Source organism: Delphinus delphis, chromosome X, assembly GCF_949987515.2.
Source record: "Delphinus delphis chromosome X, mDelDel1.2, whole genome shotgun sequence".
NCBI classification, from domain to species: Eukaryota; Metazoa; Chordata; class Mammalia; order Artiodactyla; family Delphinidae; genus Delphinus; species Delphinus delphis.
Window position 1 is genome coordinate 76,184,351 of NC_082704.1, and position 20,317 is coordinate 76,204,667.

A 20,317-nucleotide genomic window follows, 5' to 3' on the forward strand; every position below is an offset into this window, starting at 1 on the left:
TTGTCTCTTTTAATAGTCTTTATTTTAAAGTCTATCTTGTCTGATATGTGTATTGCTCCTCCAACTTTCTTTTGATTCCCATTTGCATGGAATATCTTTTTCCATCCCCTTACTCTCAGTCTGTATGTGTCCCTAGGTCTGAAGTGGGTTTCTTGTAGATAGCATATATATGGGTCTTGTTTTTGTATCCATTCATCCAGTCTGTAGCTTTTGGTTTGAGCATTTAATCCAATTACATTTATGGTACTTATTGATTTGTATGTTCCTATTGTCATTTTCTTAATTGTGGCTTCATTTTTGTAGATCTTTTTATTCTTTTGCGTTTCCCTCCTGGAGAAGTTCCTTTGGCTCTTGGAGAGCTAAAGGAATTTCCTTTAACAGTTGTTGTAAAGCTGGTATGATGGTGCTGAATTCTCTTAGCTTTTGCTTTTCTGTATATCGTGTGATTTCTCTGTCAAATCTGAATTAAATCCTTGCTGGGTAGATTAATCTTGGTTGTAGGTTTTTCCCTTTCATCAGTTTAAGTATATTATGTAACTTTCTTCTGCCCTACAAAGGTTCTGCTGAAAAATGTGCTGATAACCTTATGGGGATTCCCTTGTATGTATGTCATTTGTTGCTTTTCTCTTGCTGCTTTTTATGTTTTTTCTTTGTATTTAATTTTTTGTTAGTTTGATCAATATGTGTCTTGGTATGTTTCTCCTTAAGTTTATCCTGTATGGGACTCTCTGTTCTTTCTGGACTTGATTATTTCCTTTCCCATGTTAGGGAAGTTTTCAACTATAATCTATTCAAATATTTTCTCAGATCCTGTTTTTCTCTTCTTCTTCTGGGACCCCGATAATTCGAATGTTGGTGCATTTAATGTTGTCCCAGAGGTCTCTGAGACTGTCCCCAATTCTTTTCATTCTTTTTTCTTTGTTCTGTGGGAGTGATTTCCACCATTCTATCTTCTAACACACTTATCCATTCTTCTACCTCAGTTTTTCTGCTATTGATTCCTTCTATTTTATTTTTCATTTCAGTTATTGTGCTATTCACCACTGATTGTTTGTCCTTTAGTTCTTCTAGGCACTTGTTAAACATTTCTTGTATCTTCTCAACCCGAACCTCCATTCTATTTCTGAGATCTTGGATCATCTTTCCTATCATTACCCTGAATTCTTTTTCAGGTAGATTGCCTGTTTCTTCTTTATTTATTTGGTCTTGTGGGATTTTACCTTGCCCCTTCATTTGCAACATATTTCTCTGTTATCTAATCTTGTCTAAGCTACTGTGTTTATTGTCTCCTTTCATCAGGCTGCAGGGTCATAGCTCTTCTTGCTTCTGGTATCTGCCCCTTTGTGGGTGAGGTTGGTCCAGGGGCTTGTTTAGGCTTCTTGGTGGGAGGGATTGTTACCTGTGCTCTGGTGGGTGGTGCTGAGTCTTTTCCCTCTGAAGGCCAGGGCCACATCAGGTGAACTGTTTTGGGGTGTCTATGAGCTTAATACCACTTCATGCAGCCTGTCTGCTGATGCATGGGTCTGTGTTCCTGTCTTGCTGGTTGTTTGGCATTAGGTGTCCAACACTGGAACCTGCAAGCAGCTGTGTGGGGACAGGTCTTGGTGATGATATGGATACCTCTGGGAGCATGCACACTGATTAATATTCTCTGTGCCCATGAATTCTTTGGTGGTCCACTGTCCTGGATTCAGTGCTCCCACCATGGAGGCTCAGGCCTGATCCCAGGCTCTACAACCAAGAGCCCATAAGCTGCACAGTGCGGCCAGAGAAAAAAGAAAAAAAATGAAATTAAAAAAAATGAAAACCCAAGACAAATAGCAAAAACAGAGAGGACCTTCAAGATGGTGGAGGGTTAAGACATGGAGATCATCTTCCTCTCCACAAATACATCTACATGTGGAACAACTCCTACAGAACACCTACTGAAAGCTGGCAGAAGATCTTAGACTTCCAAAAAGAGGAAAATCCCCACATACCTGGGCAGGGCAAAAGAAAAAAGAAATAAACAGAGAAAAAAGAACAGGGACGGGACCTGAACATCTGGGAAGGAGCTGTGAAAGAGGAGAAGTTTCCACACACTAGGGAGCCCCTTCAGTGGCGGGGATGAAGAGTGGCCAGGGGGGAAGCTTTGGAGCCATGGAGGAGGGTGCAGCAACAGGGGTGCAGAGGGCAAAGCAGAGAGATTCCCTCACAGAGGATCGGTGCTAACTAGCACTCACAAACCTGAGATGATTATCTCTGACCAACCACCACAGGTGGAGGCTGGGACCTGAGGTTCAAGTTTTGCAGGTCAAACCCCAGGGAGAGGACTAGGGTTAGTTGCATGAAGATGGCCTGAAGGGGGCTAGTGTGCTAGAGCTAGCCAGCAGGGAGTCCGGGAAAAAGTCTGGACCTGCTGGAGGGGCAAGAGACCATTGTTTAGTGGTGAGCAAGGAGAGAGTATTCCCACTGTGTGCCCACAGAAGGCAGAGTACCACCTAAGCAAGCTCCAGAGATGGGTGCAAGATGTGGCTAACATCTCGGACTGCAAAGATGAGCATGGATGGCTAACACCACCGCTGCTGCCACCAAGAATCCTGTGTGAAAGCACAGGTCACTACCCACATCACCCTGGTAACCTGTGCAGCATGCAACTGCCAGGGTCCCGTGATCCAGGGAAACTTCCCCTTGGAGAACACACTGCGTGCCTCAGGCTGTGACGAAGTTATGCTGGCTTCTCCCACCACAGGTTCTCCCTGCATTCTAATTATAACTACCGTACCCCTCCCTCAATACAGCCTGAGTGAGCAATAGAGCCCTAATCAGCTGCTGCTTTAATCCCTCCAGTCTGTGAGGGGAATAGATGCCTGAGGGCAGCCTAAATGCAGAGGCAGGGCCAAAACGAAAGCTGAAACCCAGGAGCTGTGCAAAGAAAAGAAGGGGGAATTACTTCGTGCAGCCTGAGGACAAGCAGATTAAATCCCCACAATCAACTTGAAAAATGCTGCATTTGAACAATACCTGAATAGACAAAGAATGTTCCCAAAATTGAGGCGGTTGACTTTGGGAGCAACTTTAGCCTTTGGGTTTGCTTTCTGCGTCTGATTGATTTATGGTTTTACATTTATCACAGTTTAGATTTTAGTGCTTGTTATAATTTGTGGATTTATTTATTGGTTTGGCTGCTCTCTTCCTTTTTTTAAATTTAATTTTACTTTTTAAATTTATTATCTTTTAAATATATTTTTATTTTTTACCTTTATTCTCTTTTTGTGAGTGTGTATGTTTATGTCTCTTTGTGTGATCTTCTCTGTTTAGGTTTGCTTTTACCATTTATCCTAGGGTTCTGTCTGTTAGTTATTTTTTAATTTTTAGTTGTTTGTTTTTTTTAGCTTTATGAGTGTGTGTATATTTCTTTTTTAAAATCTTTATTGGAGTATAATTGCTTAACAATGGTGTGTTAGTTTCTTCTTTATAACAAAGTGAATCAGCTATACATAAACATATATCCCCATATTTCCTCCCTCTTGCATCTCCAAGCCACCCTCCCTATCCCATCCTTCTAGGGGGTCACAAAGCACTGAGCTGATCTCCCTGTGCTATGCAGCTGCTTCCCACTAGCTATCTATTTTACATTTGGTAGTATATATAAGTCCATGCCACTGTCTCACTTCGTCCATCTTACACTTCCCCCTCCTTATGTAATCAAGTTCATTCTCTATGTCTGCGTCTTTATTCCTGTCCTGCTCCTAGGTTCTTCAAAACCACTTTTTTTTTGTTTTTTAAACTCCATATATATGTGTTAGCATATGGTATTTGTCTTTCTGTTTCTGACTTACTTCACTCTGTATGACAGAGTCTAGGTCCATACACCTCACTGCAAATAACTCAATTTCATTTATTTTTATGGCTGAGAAACATTCCATTGTATATATGTGCCACATCTTGTTTTTCCATTCATCTGTCAATGGCCACATAGGTTGCTTCCATATCCTGGTTATTGTAAATAGAGCTGCAATGAACATTGTGGTACATGACTCTTTTGAATTATGATTTTCTCGGTGTATATGCTCAGTAGTTGAATTGCTGGGTCGTATGGTAGTTCTATTTTTAGTTTTTTAAGGAACCTCCCTACTGTTCTCCATAGTGACTGTATCAATTTACATTCCCACCAACAGTGCAAGAGGGTTCCCTTTTCTCCACACCCTCTCCAGCATTTATTGTTTGTAGATTTATTGATGATGGCCATTCTGACTAGTGTGAGGTGATAGCTCATTATAATTTTGATCTGCATTTCTCTAATGATTAGGGATGTTGAGCATCCTTTCATGTGTTTGTTGGCAATCTGTACGTCTTCTTTGGAGAAATGTCTATTTGGGTCTTCTGCCCATTTTGGATTGGGTTGTTTGTTTTTTTCATATTGAGCTGCATAAGCTGCTTGTAAAATTTGGAGATTAATCCTTTGTCAGTTGCTTCATTTGCAAATATTTTCTCCCATTCAGAGGGCTGTCCTTTCATCTTCTTTATGGTTTCCTTTGCTGTGCAGAAGCTTTTAAGTTTCATTAGGTCCAATTTGTTTATCTTTGTTTTTATTTCCACTTCTCTAGGAGGTGGATCAAAAAGGATCTTGTTGTGATTTGTGTCATAGAGTGTCCTGCCTATGTTTTCCTCTAAGAGTTTTATAGTTTCTCACCTTACATTTATGTCTTTAATGCACCTTGACTTTATTTTTCTGTATGGTGTTAGGGAGTGTACTATTTTCATTCTTTTACATGTAGCTATCCATAGTCCAAGCACATTATTGAAGAGGCTGTCTTTTCTCTGTTGTATATTCTTCCCTCTTTTATCAAAGATAAGTGACCGTATGTACATGGGTTTATCTCTGGGATTTCTATTCTGTTCCATTGCTCTATATATCTGCTTTTGTGTCAGAACCATACTGTATTGATTACTGTAGATTTGTAGTATAGTCTGAAGTCAGGGAGCCTGATTCTTCCAGCTCCATATTTCTTTCACAAAATTGCTTCAGCTATTCTGTGTCTTCGGTGTTTCCATAGAAATTGTGAAAATTTTTGTTCTAGTTCTGTGAAAACTGTCATTGGTAATTTGATATGGATTGCATTGAATCTGTAGAGTGTTTTGGGTAGTATGGTCATTTTCACAATGTTGATTTTTCCAATGCAAGAACATGGTATATCTCTCCATCTGTTTGTATCATATTTAATTTCATTCATCAGTGTCTTATAGTTTTCTGTATAAAGATCTGTTGTATTCATAGGTAGGTTTATTCCTAGGTATTTTATTCTTTTTGTTGAGATGGTAAATAGGAGTGTTTCTTTAATTTCTCTTTCATATTTTTCATCATTAGTGTATAGGAATGCAAGAGATTTCTGTGTATTAATTTTGTATCCTGATACTTTACTAAAATCATTGAGTAGCTCTACTGGTTTTCTGGTAGCATCTTTAGGACTCTCTATTTATAATATCATGTCATCTGCAAATAGTGATAGATTTACTTCTTCTTTTGCAATTTGGATTCTTTTATTTCTTTTTCTTCTCTGATGGCTGTGGCTAAAACTTCCCAAACTATGCTGAATAATAGTAGTAAGGATAGGCAACCTTGTCTTATTCCTGATCTTAGTGGAAATGGTTTCACTTTTTCACCATTGAGAATGATGCTGGCTGTGGGTTTGGCATACATGGTCTTTATTATGTTGAGGTAAGTTCCCACTATGCCTACTTTATGGAGGATTTTTATCATAAATGGGTGTTGAATTTTGTCGAAAGCTTTTTCTATATCTATTGGGATGATCATATGGTTTTTGTCCTTCAATTTGTTTAAAGTGCCTTATAACATCAATTGAGTTGTGTATACTGAAGACTCCTTTTATTCCTGGGATAAACCCCACTTGATCATGGTGTATGATACTTTTAATGTGCTGTTGGATGCTGTTTGCTACGGTTTTGTTGACAATTTTTGCATCTATGTTCATCAGTGATACTGGTCTGTAGTTTTCTTTCTTTGTGACATCTTTGTCTGGTTTTGGCATCAGGGTGATTGTAGCCTCGTAGAATGTGTTTGGGAGTGTTCCTCCCTCTGCTATATTTTGGAAGATTTTGAGAAGTATAGGTGTTAGCTCTTCTCTAAATGTTTGATAGAATTCGCTTGTGAAGCCATCTGGTCATGGGCTTTTGTTTGCTGCAAGATTTTTAATCAAAGTCTCAATTGCAGTGCTTGTGATTGGTCTGTTTATATTTTCTATTTCTTCCTGATTCAGTCTCAGAAGTTTGTGCTTTTCTAAGAAATTGTCCATTTCTTCCAGCTTTTCCATTTTATTGGCATATAGTTGCTTGTTGTAAACTCTCATGATCCTTTGTATTTCTGCAGTGTTCGTTGTTACTTCTCCTTTTTCATTTGTAAATCTGTTGATTTGAGTCTTCTACCTTTTTTCTTGATGAGTCTGGGTAATATTTTATTAAGTTTGTTTATCTTCTCAAAGAACAAGCTTTTTGTTTTATTGATCTTAGCTATTGTTTCCTTCATTTCTTTCTCATTTATTTCTCATCTGATCTTTATGATTTCTTTCCTTCTGCTAACTTTGGGTTTTTCTTGTTCTACTTTCTCTAATTGCGTGAGGTGAAGGTTAGGTTGTTCATTTGAGATGTTTCTTGTTTTCTGAGGTAGGATTGTATTTCTATAAACATCCCTCTTAGAACTTCTTTTGCTTCGTCCCATCTGTTTTGGGTCATTGTGTTTTCATTGTCATTTGTTTCTAGGTATTTTTTGATTTCCTCTTTGATTTCTTGTGATCTCTTGTGTATTAAGTAGTGTATTGTTTAGCCTCCATGTATTTGTATTTTTTACAATTTTTTTCCTGTAATTGATATCGAGTCTCATAGTGCTGTGGTCAGAAAAGATACAGGATAAGATTTCAGTATTTTTAAAATTTACCTAGGCTTGTTTTGTGACCCAAGATATGATCTATCCTGCAGAATGTTCCATGAGCACTTGAGGAGAAAGTGTATTCAGTTGTTTTTGGATGGAATGTCCTATAAATATCACTTAATTTCAGCACGTTTAATGTAACATTTAAAGCTTGTATTTCCTTATTTATTTTCATTATGGATGATCTGTTCATTAGTGAAAGTGGGGTGTTAAAGTCCCCCACAATTATTGTGTTACTGTTCATTTCCCCCTTTTGGTTGTTAGCAATTGCCTTATGTATTCAGGTGCTCCTATATTGGGTGCATGTGTATTTACAATTGGTGTATCTTCTTCTTGGATTGATCCCTTGATCATTATGTACTGTCCTTCTTTGTCTCTTGAAGTAGACTTTATTTTAAAGTCTATTTTGTCTGATGTGAGAATTGCTACACCTGCTTTCTTTTGATTTCCCTTTGTATGGAATATCTTTTTCCATCCCCTCAGTTTCAGTATGTGTGTGTCCCTAGGTCGGAAGTGTGTCTCTTATAGACAGTATATATACAGGTGTTGTTCTTGTATCCATTTAGCCAGTCTATGTCTTTTTGTTGGAGCATTTCATCTATTTACATTTAAGGTAGTTATCAATATGAATGTTCCTATTACCATTTTCTTAATTGTTTTGGGTTTGTTATTGTAGGTCTTTTCCTTTTCTTGCATTTCCTGCCTACAGAAGTTCCTTTAGTATTTGTTGTAAAGCTGGTTTGGTGGTGCTGAATTCTCTTAGCTTTGCTTCTTTGTAAATATTTTAATTTCTCCATTGAATCTGAATGAGATCCTTGGTGGGCAGAGTAATCTTGGTTGTAGGTTTTTCCATTTCATCACTTTAAATATGTCCTGCCACTCCCTTCTGGCTTGCAGAGCTTTTGCTGAAAGATCAGCTGTTAACCTTATGGGGATTCTGTTGTATGTTATTATTGTTTTTCCCTTGCTGCTTTTCATATTTTTTCTTCGTATTTAATTTTTGATACTTTGAGTATTATGTGTCTTGGCGTGTTTCTTCTTGAATTTATCCTGTATGGGACTCTTTGTGCTTCCTGGACATGATTAATTATTTCCTTCCCATATTAGAGAAGTTTTCAACTCTAATCTCTTCCAATATGTTCTTAGTTCCCTTCTTTTCCTCTGGCACCCCTATAATTCGCTAGTTGGTGCATTTCGTGTTGTCCCAGGGGTCACTGAGACTGTCCTCAATGCTTTTTTCTTTATTCTGTTCTGCAGTATATATTTCTACTATTTTATCTTCAATGTCACTTATCCATTCTTCTGCCACAGTTATTCTGCTATTGATTCCTTCTAGTGGATTTTTAATTTCTTTTATTGTGTTGTTCATCCTTGTTTGTTTGGTCCTTATTTTTTCTAGATTCTCGTTAAACATTTCTTATATTTTCACCATTCTATTTCCAAGATTTTGAACCATTTTTACTATGATTACCATGAATTCTTTTTCAGGTAGACTGACTACGTTCCCTTCATTTGTTTGGTCTGGTGGGATTTTACCTTGGTTCTTCATCTGCTGTGTGTTCCTCTGGCTTCTATTTTCCTTAACTTACTGTGTTTGTGGTCTCCTTTTTTCAGGCTTCAGGTTCATAATCATTGTTGTTTTTGGTGTCTGCCCCCAGTGGCTAATGTTGCTTCAGTGTGTTATGTAGGCTTCCTATTGGAGGGGCCTGGTGCCTGTGTTCTGGTGGATGAGGCTGGATCTTGTCTTTCTCGTGGGTAGGACCACATCCGGTTTTGTGTGTTCGTGTCTCTGATCTTATTATGATTTTAGGTAGCTTCTCTGCTAATGGGTGGGGTTGTGTTCCTGCTTCCTAGTTGTTTGGCATAGGGTGTCCAACCCTGTAGCTTGCTGGTTATTGAGTGGAGTGGGGTCTTAGCGTTGAGGTGGATATCTCTGGGAGAGCTTTCGCTGTTTGATATTATGTGGTGATGGGAGGTCTCTCGTGGACCAATGTCCTGAACTCGGCTGTCCCACCTCAGAGGCACAGGCCTGATACCCGGCCAGACCACCAATACCCTGTCAGCCACATGGCTCAGAAGTAAAGTGAGATAAAAGGAAAGAAAGAAAAGAAAAGAAAGAAAGAAAGAAGTAAAATAAAATTACTAAAATAAAAAATATTAAAAAAAGAAAGAAGAAAACAACCAAACGATAAAACAAATCCACCAATGATAACAAGTGCTAAAATATTTTTTTAAAAAAAAGAAAGGGGCTTCCCTGGTGGCGCAGTGGTTGAGAGTCCACCTGCCGATGCAGGGGAAGTGGGTTTGTGCCCCGGTCCAGGAGGATCCCACATGCCGCGGAGCAGCTGGGCCTGTGAGCCATGGCCGGTGAGCCTGTGCGTCCGGGGCCTGTGCTCTGCAATGGGAGAGGCCACAGCAGTGAGAGGCCCACGTACAGCAAAAAAAAAAAAAAAAAAAAAAAAAAAAGAAAGAAAACACACTTCAGACAGAAACTAGGACAAATTGTAAAAGCAAAGCTATACAGACAAAATCACATGAAGAAGCATGCACCTACACACTCCCAAAAATAGAAAAAAGAAAAAAATATATATATTTTAAAAAAAGGAAGAGAGCAACCAGATCAATAAACCAGTCTATCAATGATAATAAACTCTAAATACTAAACTAAAATAAACATAAAGCCAGAAACAAATTAGATGGAGAAAGCAAACTCCAGGTCTACAGTTGCTTCCAATGTCCACCGCCTCAATTTTGGGATGATTCATCATCTGTTCAGTTATTTCACAGATGCAGGGTACATCAAGGTGATTGTGGAGTTTTAATCCACTGCTCCAAAGGCTACTGGGGTAGGTTTCCCTTTTTCTTCTTTGTTAGCACAGCTCCTGGGGTTCAGCTTTGGATTTGGTCCTGCCTCTGCATGCAGGTCGCCTGAGGCATCTGTTCCCCACACAGATAGGACGGGGTTAAAATAGTAGCTGATTAGGGGGTCTGGCTCACTCAGGCCATGGGAGGGAGGGGTACGAAATTGGGTGTAAGTCTGTGGCATCAGAGGCTAGCATGACAATTCACACTCTGTGCTTTTCTGGGGAAATCATCTCTGGATCACGGGACTCTGGCAGTGGTGGGCTGCACAGGCTCCTGGAAGGGGAACTATGGATAGTGACCAGTGCTTGCACACAGGCTTCTTGGTGGCTGCAGCAGCAGCCTTATCATTTCATGCCAATCTCTGGTGTCCACACTGATAGCCATGGCATGTGCCTGACTCTGTAGCTGGTTTAGGTGGTGCTCTGAATCCTCTCTCCTCGCGCCTGGCAAAACAATGATCCCTTGCCTCTTTGGCAGTTCCATACTTTTCCCCGGACTCCCTCCTGGCCTACTGTGGAGCACCAGCCCCCTTCCGGCTGTATTCATGCAGCCAACCCCAGTCCTCTCCCTGGGGTCCTACCTCCAAAGCCTGAGCCTCAGCTCCCAGCCCCCACCTACCCTGGCGGGTGAGCAGAAAAGCCTCTTAGGCTTGTCAGTGCAGGTCACCAGGGATCATTTGCGCAGGAATCTCTCCAATTTGTCCTCTTCACCCCTGTTGCTGAGCTCTCCTCCCTGGCTCCAAAGTTCCCCTCCTCCCACCCAGCCCCATTCTCAGTCAGTGAAGGAGCTTCCTAGTGTGTGGAAACTTTTCCTCCTTCAACCTCCTTCCCAGAGGTGCTGGTCCTGTCCATATTATTTTGTCTCTGTTTTTTTTCATTTTTCTTTTCCCCTACCCAGGTATGTGAGGAGTTTCTTGCATTTTGAAAAGTCTGAGGACTTCTGCCAGTGTTCAGTAGGTGTTCTGTAGGAGTTATTCCACATGGAGATTTATTTCTGATGTATTTGTGGGGAGGAAGGTGATTTCCACATCTTAGTCTTCCACCATCTTGAAGCTATTCCATGTGTGTATGTTTCTTTGTGTGATTTTGTCTGTTTAGTATTGCTATTACTATGTAGTTTGGGGTTATATCTGTTTGTTTGTTTTTCTTCCTTTTCTTCTGAGCCATGTGGCTGGCAGGGTCTTGGTGCTCCAGCTGGGTGTTGGGCCTGAACCTGCGAGGTGGGGAGCTGAGTCCAGGTCATTGGACCACCACTAATCTCCTGGCCCCATGTAATACCACTCGGCGAGGGGATAGAAAAAGATATTCCATGCAAATGGAAATCAAAAGAAAGCTGGAGTAGCAATTCTCATATCAGATAAAATAGACTTTAAAATAAAGACTATTAAATAGACAAAGAAGGACACTACATAATGATCAAGGGATCAATCCAAGAAGAAGTTATAACCATTGTAAATATTTATGCACTCAACATAGGAGTACTTCAATACATAGGCAAATGCTAACAGTCAAAAAGGGGAAATCAACAGTAACACAAAAATAGTGGGGCACTTTAACCCCACTTTCAACAGTGGACAGATCATCCAAAATGAAAATAAATAAGGAAACACAAGCTTTAAATGACACATTAGACCAGATGGACTTAATTGATATTTATAAGACATTCCATACAAAAATTACAGAATACACTTTTTTGTCAAGTGGTCATGGAATGTTGTCCAGAATAGATCATATCTTGGATCACAAATCAAGCCTTGGTTAATTTAAGAAAATTTGAATTTGTATCAAGTATGCTTACAGCCCACGACACTATGAGACTAGATATTAACTGCAAGAAAAAAACTGTAAAAATTACAAACACATGGAGGCTAAAAATACACTACTAAATAACCAAGAGATCACTGAAGAAATCAAAGAGGAAATCAACAAATACCCAGAAACAAATAACAGTGAAGCACGATGACCCAAAACCTGCGGGATGTAGCAAAAGAGTTCTATAGGGAAGTTTATAGCAATAAAATCTCAGCTCAAGAAACAAGAAAAATCTCAAATAAACAGCCTAACCTTACACCTAAAGCAATTACAGAAAGAAGAACAAAAATTAAAAAAAACAAAGTTTGCAGAAGGAAAGAAATCATAAAGATCAGATCAGAAATGAAAAGAAATGAAGGGAAAAATAGCAAAAATCAGTAAACATAAAGCTGATTCTTTGGGAAAAAAAGAATTCATAAACGTATAGCCAGACTCATCACACACAGAAAAGAAGACTCAAATCAACAGAATTAGAAATGAAAATGAAGGAACAACTGACACTGCAGAAATATAAAGGATCATGAGATTACTACAAGCAACTATATGCCAATAAAATGAAAAACCTGGCAGAAATGGAAAAATTCTTAGAAAAGTAATACCTTCCGAGACTGAACCAGGAAAAATAGAAAATATGAACAAACCGATCACAAGCGCTGAAATCGAAACTGTGAGCAAAAATCTTCCAACAAACAAAAGCCCAAGGCCAGATGGCTTCACAGGTGAATTCTATCGAATATTTAGAGAAGAGCTAACACATATCCTTCTCAAACTCTTGTAAAATATAGCAGAGGGAGGAACCCTCCCAAATTCATTCTATGAGGCCACCATCACCCTGATACCAAAACCAGACAAAGATGTCACAAAAAAAGAAAACTATAGGCCAATATCACTGATGAACATAGATTCAGAAATCCTCAACACAATACTAGCAAACAGAATCCAACAGCACATTAGAAGGATCACACAGCAGGATCAAGTGACATTTATACCAGGAATGCAAGGATTCTTCAATATAAGCAAATCAATCATTGTGATTCAGCATATTAACACATTGAAAGATAAATCCATGTGATAATCTCAATAAATGTAGAAATAGCTTTCGACAATATTCAACACCCACTTATGATAAAAAACTCTCCAGAATGTGGGCATAGAGGGAACCTCCTCAACATAATAAAGGCTATATATGACAAACACACAGCAAACAGCTTTCTCAATGGTGAAAAACTGAAACAATTTCCCCTGAGATCAGGAACAAGACAAGGTTGTCCACTCTCACCATTATTATTCACCATAGTTTATGAAGTTTTAGGCACCGCCATCAGAGAAGAAAAAGGAATAAAAGGATTCCAAATCGTAAAAGAAGTAAAACCGTCACTGTTTGCAGATGACATGATACTATACCTAGAGAATATTAAGGATGCTACCAGAAAACTACTAGAACTAATCAATGAATTTGGTATAGTAGAAGAATATGAAATTAATGCACAGAAGTCTCTTGCATTCCTATACAGTAATGACAAAAAATCTGAAAGAGAAATTAAGAAAACACTCCAATTTACCACTGCAACAAAAAGAATAAAATACCTAGGAATAAACCTACCTAAGGAGACAAATGACCTATACAAAGAAACTGTAAAAAACTGATGAAAGAAATTAAAGATAATACAAACAGATGGAGAGATATACCATATTCTTGCACTGGAAGAATCAACATTGTGAAAATGACTGTACTACCTAAAGCAATCTACAGATTCAATGCAATCCCTATCAAAATACGAATAACATTTTTCACAGAACTAGGATGGAAAATTTTGCAACTTGTATGGAAACAAAAAGACCCTGAATAGCCAAAGCAATCTTGAGAAAGAAAAATGGAGCTGGAGGAATCAGGCTCCCTGACTTCAGACTATCCTACAAAGCTATGGTAATCAAGACAGTATGGTACTGGCACAAAAAATAGAAATATAGTTAAATGGAACAGTATAGAAAGCCCAGAGATAAACCCACACACATATGGTCACCTTATCTTTGATAAAGGAGGCAAGAATATACAATGTAAAAAAGACAGCCTCTTCCTTAAGTGGCCCTGGGAAAACTCGAGAACTACATGTAAAAGAATGAAATTAGAACACTTCCTAACACCATACACAAAAATAAACTCAAAATGGATTAAAGACCTAAATGTAATGCCAGACACTCTCAAACTCTTAGAGGAAAACATAGGCAGAACACTCTATGACATAAATCACAGCAAGAGACTCTTTGACCCACCCCACCTCCTAGAGAAATGGAAATTGAAACAAAAATAAACAAATTGGACCTAATGAAACTTAAAAGCTTTTGCACAGCAGAGGAAACCATGAACAAGACAAAAAGACAACCCTTAGAATGGGAGAAAATTGTTGCAAACCAAACAACTGACAAAGGGTTAATCTCTGAAATATACAAGCAGCTCATCCCACTCAATATCAATAAAACAACCTCATCCAAAAATGGGCAGAAGACCTTAATAGACGTTTCTCCAAAGAAGATATACAGATTACCAACAAACATATGAAAGAATGCTCAACATCACTAATCATTAGAGAAATACAAATCAAAACTACAATGAGGTATCACCTCACACCAATCAGAATGGCCATCATCAAAAAATCCACAAACAATAAATGCTGGAGAGGGTGTGGAGAAAAGAGAAGCCTCTTGCACTGTTGGTGGGAATGTAAATTGATACATGACTATGGAGAACAGTATGGAGGTTCCTTAAAAAACTAAAAATAGAACTACCATATGACCCAGCAATCCCACTACTGGGCATACACTGTGAGAATACCATAATTCAAAAAGAGTCATGTACCACAATGTTCATTGCAGCTCTATTTACAATAGCCAGGACATGGAAGCAACCTAAATGTCCATCAACAGGTGAATGGATAAAGAAGATGTGGCACATATATACAATAGAATATTACTCAGCCATAAAAGGAAATGAAATTGAATTATTTGCAGTGAGGTGGGTGGACCTAGAGTCTGTCATACAGAGTGAAGTAAGTCAGAAAGAGAAAAACAAGTACCGTATGCTAACACGTATATATGGATTTAAAAAAAACAATTCTGATGAACCTAGGGGCAGGACAGGAATAAAGATGCAGACACAGGACTTGAGGACACAGGGAGTGGGAAAGGTAAGCTGGGACGAAGTGAGAGGGTAGCATTGACATATATATGCTACCAAATGTAAAATTGATAGTTATTGGGAAGCCACCGCATAGCACAGGGAGATCTGCTCTGTGATTTGTGACCGCCTACAGTGGTGGGATAGGGAGTGACAGAGGGAGACGCAAGAGGGAGGGGATATGGGGATATATGTATGCATATAGCTGATTCCCTTTGTTATACAGTAGAAATTAATACAACATTGTAAGGCAATTATACTCCAATAAAGATGTTAAAAATAATAGCAAAAACTACCTCGAACCTACAGCAGAGCAACAACAATACAACACACACACACACAAATAAAGAAAAAAATAAATAAAAATACCAATAGAACAAAGAAACAAAAGAATTTAAAAATGAGAACAGTTAGGACTAGACTAACATAAACAAAAAATTAAAAATAAAAATATAGAGCAAACAAATAATGCAAAAAAACATAAAATATACACATAAAACAATCAAAAAAAAAGAAATAAAAAACAAAGAACACAAGAAAAAAACTCTAACACAACAAAAAAGTAAATTAAAAATAGAAAAATTAACATATATCTTTAAAACTTTTTAATTAAAAATAAAAGAAAAAATAATAAATGCAACACCACCAACAACTGAATAAAATGAAACAAACAAAAATGAATAATAGTAATAATCATATTTTCCTGGGGCCTCCTCTGTTAGCGTCCTTGCTCCCACAGTGAGCCAGAGCCAATCTCCACCTCCCCTGGAAGCCCTCCAATACCTATAGGTGGGTCTCTGGACCTGCTGTGGGCACTGTGGGGCCAGCTCACACTCTGACCTGGCCCGACTCCCACGTTTACTTACCCCCCATAGTCCACTCCTAGGAAGCCTAGACCAGTCTCTGTTGTGGGACCACTCGTCCATTCAGGTATTCCACAGACACAGGATTTACCAAGCTGATCTCGGGGATTTAATCTGCGGCTTGTGCAGCTGCACAGAAAGATTTCTGTTTGTGTTCCTTAGTTGCACTGCCTCTGGGGGTTCCAACAGTTATTTGCCCATTTGGCAGAAGTTCTAGTGTTAGTAAATGAATTTTCATTACTATACAGTCTAGGTGCTCTTTATTTTATTTTTATTTTTTTAATTTTTATTTTATGTTGGAGTATATTTGATTAACAGTGTTGCATTAGTTTCAGGTATATAGCAAAGTGATTGAGTTATACATAAACATGTATCTATTCTTTTCCAAATTCTTTTCCCATTTAAGTTATTACAGAATATTGAGCAGAGTTCCCTGTGCTATACAGTAGGTCCTTGTTGGTTATCTATTTTAAATACAGCATTGTGTACATGTCAATCCCAAACTCCCAATCTATCCCTCTCCCCAACGCTTCCCCCCAGTAACCATAAGTTTGTTTTCTAAGACTGTGAGTCTGCTCTTTAACCTGCTGGGTTTTATGTTTTTGCTGTTTCCCAAGGTAGGTGAGTCTGTGCCTATGCCCCCCAGCAATACCTATCCCTACTGCAAATTGCTACTACAGAGGTGTGGTTCCCACATATACCATGTCTCCACCTTTACCTCTCATTTCTATCTGGTCATTTTATGTGCAATGGCTGTTCAATCAGCCCTCAAGAATTGCTCTCTATATAGGTGTAGATTTGGTGTGTCTATGGTAGGAGGTGAGCTAAGGGTATTCCTATGTCACTATCTTGGACACCTCTCCTCCCAAGATGTGTAATTTAATACATATTTTTTGACACAGCTGTGTTGCCTAGATATGCTCCAGCATGAATGAGTTCTGCTTGCCATAACTCTTTTCTCCTCTGAAACCTTCCTAGCCAGGAAGACACTTATAGATGGTTTAGTCCTACTCTTCTCCACCCTCCATTTTATGGATAGGTCACCATAGGCCTAGAGAGGAATAGACTCATGCCTAGGACCAGCAAGTCACCCTAGAGCCAGGCCAGGCATTCAGTTTAATAGGGCTCTGATTGAAGGTTCTCTGAATACCTGAATAATTTAGTTTGTCCTTTTTCTTCTTGTCTGAAAACTTCTCAAAGAAGGAAGCTGACCTGTTATTCTTCTTCTGCCTGCCTCTACAGCTCTGGGTGAACCAGGAGGATGGGGTGGAGGAAGGGCCCAGTGACGTTCAGAATGGGCACCTGGACCCCAACTCAGACTGCCTTTGTCTGGGCCGGCCACTCCAAAACCGGGACCAGATGCGAGCCAACGTAATCAATGAGATCATGAGCACCGAGCGTCATTACATCAAGCACCTAAAGGACATTTGTGAGGTAGGCCCAGCTATGATGGTGCATGTGAGGGCACTCAGGGTGGGGTAGAGGGCACTTCCATGAAGAAATGACAAGCTTCCTGGGCCGTACCTGTGAAAATCCCAAGATATTAGGAAACACAGCTTGACTAACCTCGTAGATTCTGTTCTGTGGGTGAGACTCCTCCCTTGGGGTTTCTCAGTCTCTCTGTTTATTTCTCCCCTTTTTGCTATCTACCTGTCTGTCTAACTTTCATATTCATATTCCCTCTCCCCACCCTCTCTCTCTGCCTCCCTCTGTCCCCTCTGCCGGAAACTCTATCCCTATCCTCTTGTTTTCTGATCCAGTTGTTGCCACCCCATGTAAGGGCCTGACTTCATTACAGCAAAACACATTTCCTGCCAAGCCAGTGGTTTACAAACTTGAGTGTGCACCAAAGTCCCTGGGCTAGCTTGTTAAGCATGCAGATTCCAGCCCTCTTTGACCCCACCCCCCACGCAAAGTTGTGAATTCTCAGCCTGGGATAAAACACGGAAATCTCTATGTTTTGCAAGTATCCCTGGTAATACTTGTCTTCCACTATGCCACTCTGCCCTCCAGGGACTGTGGCTCCACATTGTCTAACTCCATCCCTTCCATCTTTCTGACCTGAGTGAGGATGAGAACCTTTTTTTTCTCACACTGCCTTGAGTCCAGCAGAGACAAGTTGGCATTTTCAAAGGACCTTTTACTAAACGGTATGAGAAAACCAATGAGAGATAGAGAAAATAATGTTTTTAGAAGGATTTCTCTCCCCCCCTCCCTCTCTCTCACACACACACACTATAGCGTTATGCTTGACCCAGTGAAAAACTCTACCTTGAATATTTTCATCCCCTTTATTCCAGATAAGAGATCAGGTCCTACTTTCTGTCCTCCAGACCTACTGATTAGGTCCAGGACCCACTCTGTAATCAATGGTATAGCTCTGACATTTTTCAAAGTTCTTGTTTCTTTAGAGCAGTGCTGCCTAATAGGAAGCAGTGCTTCCTGCAGTGATGAAAATGTTCTGTATCTGCAGTCTCCATTACAGTAGCCACTGATCAGATATCTGTGGCTGTTGAGCACTTGAGATGTGGCTAGTATGACTGAGAAATGGAATTTTAAATTTTATTTCATTTTAATTTAAATAGCCACACGTGACTAATAGCAACCACATCGGACAGTGCAGCTCTGAAAAGATCAAGACCATGGACTTTGGGCCTTAACTTTCTTCACCTAAATTCATTTTTTCACCCCTTCCAGACAGGTTAAAGGTTATCTCCTCCCCCTTCCCCAAGGCAGTAAGGTAGGGTAGAAAGAACAAGGGCTCTGTGGACATGGAGTGCTGGCTTTCACATCTTAACTTAGTCACTAATTAACCCTGTGGCCTTGAAGGTGCCTCTTAACTCCTCTAACCTTTGATTTTATGACTTGTCCAGTAGGCTTCATTTTACCAACCTCTTAACTTTATTGAGGAAATGAAGTAAATCTAATATTGTAAGTATTTGGGAAAAGGTAGTTTTCCTTTTCTTCCTTCCCTTTTCCTCTATTCACCTATCCATCATTGTCTCTCTTTTATCTTTTTCTGTTCCTCCTACCTCCATACAAATGGTTGATATATTTTTTAATTACCCTCTCGAATATGTTACGTGGCATTGGGCATCAAACCGCTGATATGTCATTCATTCCACAAACATTTAGTGGAGTTCTGCTCCATGCTAGGCCTTGGACATAGCTCCTACACTCAAACTGTTCTGCCTTAGACCAATAGCATCTGAATCACCTGGGAGCTGGTTAGAAATGCAGAATCTTTAATTCCACTCCAGACCTGAATTCAAATCTACATTTTAACAAGGTTCACATTTGACTTACAATACATATTAAAGTTTGAGGAGCACTGCTGTAAAATGGTAGCTATCTTACACTATTTATAATAGCAGGACATGGAAGCAACCTAAATGTCCATCAACAGAGGAATGGATAAAGAAGATGTGGTACATATATAAATGGAATATTACTCAGCCATAGAAAAGAAATAATGCCATTCACAGCAACGTGGATGGACCTAGAGATTGTCATACTGAGTGAAGTAAGTCAGACAGAGAAAGAGAAACAACATATGATATCACTTGTATGTAGAATCTTAAAAAAGGCTACAAATGAACTTATCTATAAAACAGAAATAGAGTTACAGGTGTACAAAATACATTTATGGTTACTGCAGGGTAAGGCAGGGGATGGATAAATTGGAAGATTGGGATTGACACATACACACTACTAATAGAATAGATAACTAATAAGGACCTACTGTATAGCACAGGGAACTCTACTCAATATTCTGTAATGGCCTATATGGGAAAAGAAGCTGAAAAAGAGTGGATATATGTATATGTATAACAGATTCACTTTGCTGTACACCTGAAACTAACACAACATTGTAAATCAACTATACCTCAATAAAAAACTTTTTTAAATGATAGCTATCTTATAATGTCATAAGGTCTATAATACAAGTTAGTACAGTCTGGTCTTTACCCAGCAGCCAAGGGATGGTATCAATACCTAAGTCCTTCATATCACTCCTCTGCTTAAAACTTTCCAATGGCTCACCTTTCCTTCCTGAGTAAAAGCCAAAATTCCCATTATTACTTACAAAGCCCTGTGTGATCAACCCTTCCTTACCTCTGTGACTTCATCTCTTGCTCTTTTCCCACATGCTCTCACTACTTTAGCCACATGGCCTAATTGCTGTTCCTTAAAAAGGCCTGACACACTCCCCCCTCATAGCCTTTCCACTGGCTTTCCCTTCTGCCTAAATCACTATTCCCTCAAATGTCTATGTGGCTCCATTTCTCACCTCCTTCAAGGCTTCACTCAAATATCATCGCCTTGAGACCTTCCCTGACTATTCTATCTAAAATTGTAACCATGTACTATCTTGTTTTATTTTTCTCCATTGCACTTACTGCTTTCTGACTTATTATATATTTTGCTTTTATGTTTTGTTTATTGCCTTTCTCCCCTACTAGAAAGTAAATTCCATGAGGGAAAGGGTTTTTTTTTATTGATTTACTGATACATCCTCAACATCTAGCACAGTGCTTGGCAGATGGTAGATGCTCAATAACTACTTTTGGAAGTTGGAATTAAATATAAGTGCTCACATGCATGTACTATTTTGGCAAAGTACATTCACATCTTATGCCATTTGATTTTCAGACAGGAAATAGGTTGTTATTGT

At 39.2% G+C, this 20,317-nt stretch overlaps 1 protein-coding gene across 8 annotated transcripts in view; it reads left to right on the forward strand.

The window, feature by feature from the left end:
- The window catches only part of ARHGEF9 (Cdc42 guanine nucleotide exchange factor 9), a 205,757-nt gene that overhangs the window by 81,709 nt on the left and 103,731 nt on the right, over positions 1-20,317 (forward strand). For all 8 annotated transcript variants that reach the window (XM_060001609.1, XM_060001608.1, XM_060001614.1 and 5 more), the window contains one exon: positions 16,885-17,076. In XM_060001609.1, the coding sequence (XP_059857592.1) occupies positions 16,885-17,076 (192 nt within the window). The remainder of the gene's footprint in view (positions 1-16,884; positions 17,077-20,317) is intronic.